The sequence below is a fragment of the Tigriopus californicus genome, chromosome 4 (assembly GCF_007210705.1).
Source record: "Tigriopus californicus strain San Diego chromosome 4, Tcal_SD_v2.1, whole genome shotgun sequence".
Classification (NCBI taxonomy): Eukaryota; Metazoa; Arthropoda; class Copepoda; order Harpacticoida; family Harpacticidae; genus Tigriopus; species Tigriopus californicus.
The window spans coordinates 792,644-798,530 of NC_081443.1; the positions used below are offsets into that span (position 1 = coordinate 792,644).

Sequence of the window (5,887 nt, forward strand, 5' to 3'; positions counted from 1 at the left end):
ACGTTGATTTTGATAATGGCCAACTAGGTTTCTTTTGCTCTAAAAACTGGCGATCTTCAGGACAGACTTGAATTTTCTTTCTATGCTGTTATCCCAGTAGGACGGACAAGTTCCTATTTTTGTTATGGAAGTTTAGTCTTAAATTACTCTTCAGATGCTGATCAACTGGAATCAGAGCGTACTCTTATTAGAAAATATGTGTCAAGTATAATAAATTGCTTACCATACCTTAATATGCTATAAACAAGATAAAGCATCCTTGAAGTTTCTTTGTATCCTTATTTGCATCCTAGGCTTATTGTTTGCATTTCATTTGCATCTTGAGGTCCATTTTTATGCATTTTTTATTGCGACAAATTTGTCTTTGGACTATAGGTAGATTTAAAAGTAAATATGATGACATTTTTTTACGGTTTCTTCTCTTTGGAAGCTTTGGGTCGAGAACCATAGTAATCACCCTTGGTCGTGGGAATCCCCGAAGATCACCGATCCCTATACATGAAGAATCCAAAAGCTTCGTTTACCGAGCGAGCTTTTGAATGAACTAAATTGACAAAGTTTCTACGTACTCAAGATAACCATTGCCACACCCCAACCACACCCCCCCACCCCCCAGAAGTGCAAACTGTCTCTAGAAAACGCCAATTTATTATTTAAGAGATTTTATTGCCGCTGATATCCATAGTATCTAGTGCAAAGCATTTTTCAGTTTCAAACGACTCCGGTTGTATAGGTACTTGTGAATACAAACACAAATAATCAGAGAACCACAATCGAGCGAGAAACTGTTCTAACATTAACATAGTCGCCTTCATCATCAGGCAGTGTGCCGATGACCGTCCAAGCCGGACATTTGGTCTGATCGAATTTGTAGATGGTGTTTCAATCGCTTTGGTGATAACGACCGCCAAACACAAATAAAGTGCCCTGGAACCAAATTAGATTCGAAAAGCGGACTCTCTCTGGGAATTCCCACTCTGGCATTTCCATCCAGTGCCCCGTTTCTATATTGTAAATAAAGACCGATGCTTGTAATGCGGGCTGGGCTTTGGGGCACATTTCCGCCCAAACAAAGGACCATTTTGGTGCCGTTCTGTGATTCAAAGGGGCTACAGGTTATGCAAACATTTTACATGGAACTTGGAACCTATGGGTGGTAGTTCCTGTTGAAACATCGAATTCGGTGACCACATGCTTTGAGGTGTTCAACTTTTGTGGAAGGCGAGCTCCTCCTACTGCTAACAATGAAGTATCTGAGATGGCAGCCAATCCTTCATAATGCCGATTCAGATACTTAGGTCCGATGTGCCAACGTCCCGCTTCGTCCATATACTCGCTTATTCGATGCAGAGCTATGCAAAGTACAAAAGGCTTTATATTTTTTGTGGCAAGCTTCATCTAAATACTTACAAGCAGTCCCATTAGGCAATTGACCTTGCCAAAATCCGCCCAAGGTCCACCATGTCTGATTGATTTGAATCAAGTCAAGAACTCCGAAATGGGGAACATTGAGCGAGGGCATTGGAATCCAATCATCCGTGCCAAAATACCAACGATAGCAAGATCCTTCGTGTACAGAGCACAAATGAAATCCCCATGGAAAGTCCATTAAGATTCTTCTAGGGCCCATAGGTGGATCGGGGAATGCCAAGGGAACCCGTATAACGGGGAGGAGCTTGGAATGAATTCATACCAGATTTTTGTGATTGTAAACCAAAACGCTTTCCTCTTTATGGAGAGATATCGACGCTGTTTTAGGTTAGGTTTATAATGCTATGTTAATGAAATAACATTACCTTGTCGAATGAATTCATGTCGGATGAAAATGGTGGTTCCGTTCGATTCTGGTGCGATGGGTAGGGTCTGATTGGACTCGAGCAAGTAGCATGTTTGATTGTCTCATTTGAATCCTGGGCAGTCGGTCCAATGCATTGCATCGAGCAAAGAGCTTCACTTCTGAGAGAATTATTTTCGGGTAGCCAACACAAAAAATGAATTTGTTTTTCCCTAGGTCATTGAGTACTTACCCATGTCCTTGATGAGCCCATTGAATGATCAGCCTCGGCCAACCTTGATTTCTCTATAGTAATGGGATTGAACCAATGTGCTGCTAACATCAAAGAATAACAAACTGAAAGACATTTGGTGCAAAAGTGTTCCAAGTAGGCACATGATGATTTTAAGACTAACTGGCAATGCTGTCGTTATTGGTGACCATTCAAGCCCCTTTATTGCGAAATTTGTTTGTGTTGTAACACAAAAAAATCCACTGGACGTACTATATGGCTATTGCAAGTTTAGGTTTAGATGGATCCAACGTGATTGATGAAGAGGGCACCACCACATCAATCAGTATTTGAGCTGAATCGCAAACCTCGAATTCACAAGATAAGATATTAGGCCTGAAGGAGACCAACTGTTGCTAACACTAGAGTTTCTATCTACATTGATAAGAGCAATCAGTTGTAATCAAGGATTTGAGTTCAAGTTCAACGAGGTCAATGAATTACCGTAACCACCAGGAATCTCATACAGCTGATTAGTTATATATCATATTCTAATTTGCATTCAAATGTCATCAAAAGTGATCCTGTTTTCTATCATTCCAACAAAATTATTGTGTTTGATATGTTCTGATGTACATGTTTTTAATCCAAGCAATAATTCAGTAAAGCAGCAGCATTGCACTAGTCACTTATTATTTTGCGAAGTACAATAGAATAATATCAAGATGCGTTTGGCTTATTGCCAAGAAAACTGATAAAGTTTTGAAGGTACCTTGACAAGCGAGGCGAAGTCAAACCAAAAAAGACCATATCCAAAAAATCCATCTTTGAATAACCCTTAGAACTTCAAAAATACCGGTATATGGCTCGTCTGATCGATTTGATGCGAAATGTTCAGATAGTGTTCCCCTAATTTAGCTCCAACTTGTCATGGTGCCAATGAAGTTTGTAAAACGAATGGTTGGTATGAACCCAAAGCATGGGATCTTTCTTCTAGACTCCTCTTTCCAAGTTCAGATTAAAAACTTCCGTTCGGAATCTGGATGTGTCTTTGGGTCCCCCTCGATAAAGAGTCTTAATGTCATTTTGGGTTAGATAATCCCTACAACTGCTTCCATTCATTGGACACGATATGTCCCACCTATATCGATCAGAAATTCCACGGGGTTACCCTAAACGGTTTTCTTCCCAATCCCTCAGTTCAGCACTTTCGCACATCCGAACCGTCAAACATCTGGAATTGGTGGTCGACGTGACCAATTTCATTTTGTCAAGGTTTACTTATTACCATTCCAACTGATGACGGATTAACACTGGTAATAAACATATTATGAAACATAAACGCACTACATATCTTCCCTGAGATAAATGAGCTCGTCCTGTCCTGGTAATTAATTTCTCAGTCATCCATGTATAAATCAAACACCGACAAAACTGAATTGGGCAAGATATCCATAAACATATGCAAGGCAAATGGTAAGCAAATATCTATTTCTGGAGAACCACAAGTGCACGAGGGAATATGCGAACCTGGGTATACTCCATAGTTACGTTGGGTAGGGTACCTATTACGGTCCAAGGGGGTTGTTTTGACTTATCAAATTGATATATACGGTACGTAGTGTTCCAATCGCTGTGTCTATAGCGAGCATCTAGCACGTACAAATTGCTTTGCAACCAAGCTAAGTTCGACAGACGGTTCTGCTCTGGGAATTCCCAGTCTGGCATTTCCATCCAGTGCCCCGTATCCATAATGTAAATGAAGACCGATTTTGTAAACCGGGCAGGGGTGGGACAATTTCCACCCAAACAAAAATCATTTTGGTGCCATTCAAAGACTCAAAGGGGCTACAAGTTGTTTCAAACATTTTGCATGTAACCTGAAATCTATGGGTGGTAATTCCTGTTGAGACATCGAATTCGGTGACGGTATTGGTTGAGGATCTTGATTTTTGTGCCAAGTGAGATCCACCCACTGCTAAAATTGACGTGTCTGATATGGTGGCAAAGCCTTCAAAATATCGATTCAAATATTTGGGTCCGGTGTGCCAGTGTCCGGCTTCATCCATATACTCACTGATTCGATGCGGAGCTTTGGAAAAAAGATAAGTAATACATTGAGATTTATTTATTGCATCAAGCTACTTAGCATATGCGAATACTTAAAACTAGATGTTGAGATGGGTTTTGCCAAAACCCGCCCAAAATCCACCAAGTTTGATTGATTCGAATCATGTCACGAACGGCGACATGAGGAAAGTCCAATCTGCCATCGGAATCCACTCCTCTGTTCCAAAATACCAACGATAACAAGATCTCTTTTTTGGAAAACACATATGAAAGCCCCATGGAAAGTCCATGATTCTTGAATTTCCCGGAGGCAAATCGGGAAATGCGAAACGATATCCGTAAAATGGCGAGTGGCCTGGAATGAAATCATGCACTGATTATGGGTTCTTAAAACTCATTGCCTGAGTTTCTTGGCTATGAAAGACATATTACCGTGTCGAATGAATTCCTCTCGGATGAAATAAATGGTTCCGTTCGATCGGGTGACGATGGGAGGGGCTAATTAGATTCGATTAAGTTGCATGTTTGAATGTTCCAATCTGAATCCGGGGCAGTCGGTCCAAAATACATTACATTGCAATAAACAGGAAGCTTCATTTCTGAGGGAATTGTTTCGTCCCTATATCTAAAATGAAATGCTTTGGGGCTGAACGAAGAAATATGCGAATGCTTGAGTAATATGAAAAATATTTTGGTTCTTGCAATATCCCTTAATTCTCAACATTTGTATCAAAGGGTTTCAAAATCATCGTTGACGGAATTTCGTTGGATCAATCTTAACCATAGCTTAACCTATGGCTTAACATACAAATGGGATTGAGGCAAAGTGTTTCCTAGAGCCAGAAGTTAAACCCTAAAATAAATCAACCGAAATAATGTTTTGCTGAGCACATGATGACTTTTAGATCAAGTGCCAAGGTTGAGGCCCCCGGTTGGCAACTCAGTTCATTTTCGACAACTTGATGAATCTTATCGGTAAGGAAACTGCCAAGAAAATTCAGTAATGCCACACAAAGAAATAAGCTTGTGTTAAATAGATGTGGCAAAACATGAGTGTTATATTTACATTATAACAAAGAACGAGTAAATGTGCGGACACGAGAGTATTCCGGGCGTTTTCTAGAGACAGTTTGCAATGGTTATCTTGAGTACGTAGAAACTTTGTCAATTTAGTTCATTCAAAAGCTCGCTCGGTAAACGAAGCTTTTGGATTCTTCATGTATAGGGATCGGTGATCTCGGGGATTCCCACGACCAAGGGTGATTACTATGGTTCTCGACCCAAAGCTTCCAAAGAGAAGAAACCGTAAAAAAATGTCATCATATTTACTTTTAAATCTACCTATAGTCCAAAGACAAATTTGTCGCAATAAAAAATGCATAAAAATGGACCTCAAGATGCAAATGAAATGCAAACAATAAGCCTAGGATGCAAATAAGGATACAAAGAAACTTCAAGGATGCTTTATCTTGTTATAGCATATTAAGGTATGGTAAGCAATTTATTATACTTGACACATATTTTCTAATAAGAGTACGCTCTGATTCCAGTTGATCAGCATCTGAAGAGTAATTTAAGACTAAACTTCCATAACAAAAATAGGAACTTGTCCGTCCCTACTGGGATCACAGCATAGAAAGAAAATTCAAGTCTGTCCTGAAGATCGCCAGTTTTTAGAGCAAAAGAAACCTAGTTGCCATTATCAAAATCAACGTTATATTTCCCGATCATCCTTGTATTCAAGGGTTAGTCGAACCGCCGACTCTAACTCGTTGGTAGATCAAATAATATATGAAAATAAAAGTATGTAA

The 5,887-nt window shown here is 39.8% G+C and overlaps 1 protein-coding gene and 1 long non-coding RNA gene across 2 annotated transcripts; both read right to left on the bottom strand.

Annotated features, from left to right (window-relative positions):
- Positions 1 to 664: 664 nt before the first annotated feature.
- LOC131879338 (uncharacterized) lies at positions 665 to 2,209 on the bottom strand. Its single transcript, XR_009373139.1, has 3 exons — positions 1,797 to 2,209; positions 1,411 to 1,728; positions 665 to 1,352 (listed from the first exon to the last, which is right to left on the bottom strand). It is a non-coding gene; the product is annotated as an uncharacterized LOC131879338 (long non-coding RNA).
- A 972-nt stretch (positions 2,210 to 3,181) lies between these two features.
- LOC131879528 (uncharacterized) lies at positions 3,182 to 4,364 on the bottom strand. Its single transcript, XM_059225877.1, has 3 exons — positions 4,169 to 4,364; positions 3,887 to 4,098; positions 3,182 to 3,240 (listed from the first exon to the last, which is right to left on the bottom strand). Exons 1-3 carry the CDS (start codon positions 4,353 to 4,355, stop codon positions 3,208 to 3,210), a joined length of 432 nt encoding a protein of 143 aa, XP_059081860.1. The 5' UTR covers positions 4,356 to 4,364; the 3' UTR covers positions 3,182 to 3,207.
- Between the last annotated feature and the right edge of the window lie 1,523 nt (positions 4,365 to 5,887).

Excerpts from the sequence above, each read along its gene's own strand:
- LOC131879528 (XM_059225877.1), bottom strand. The coding sequence starts at position 4,355 with ATGGGGCTTTCATATGTGTTTTCCAAAAAAGAGATCTTGTTATCGTTG. Across the intron at positions 4,099-4,168 it reads ATCTCAACATCTAGTTTTAA|CTCCGCATCGAATCAGTGAG; the intron begins GTATTCGCATAT and ends TTTTTTCCAAAG. Across the intron at positions 3,241-3,886 it reads TTACCACCCATAGATTTCAG|ATGTTTGACGGTTCGGATGT; the intron begins GTTACATGCAAA and ends CACCAATTCCAG.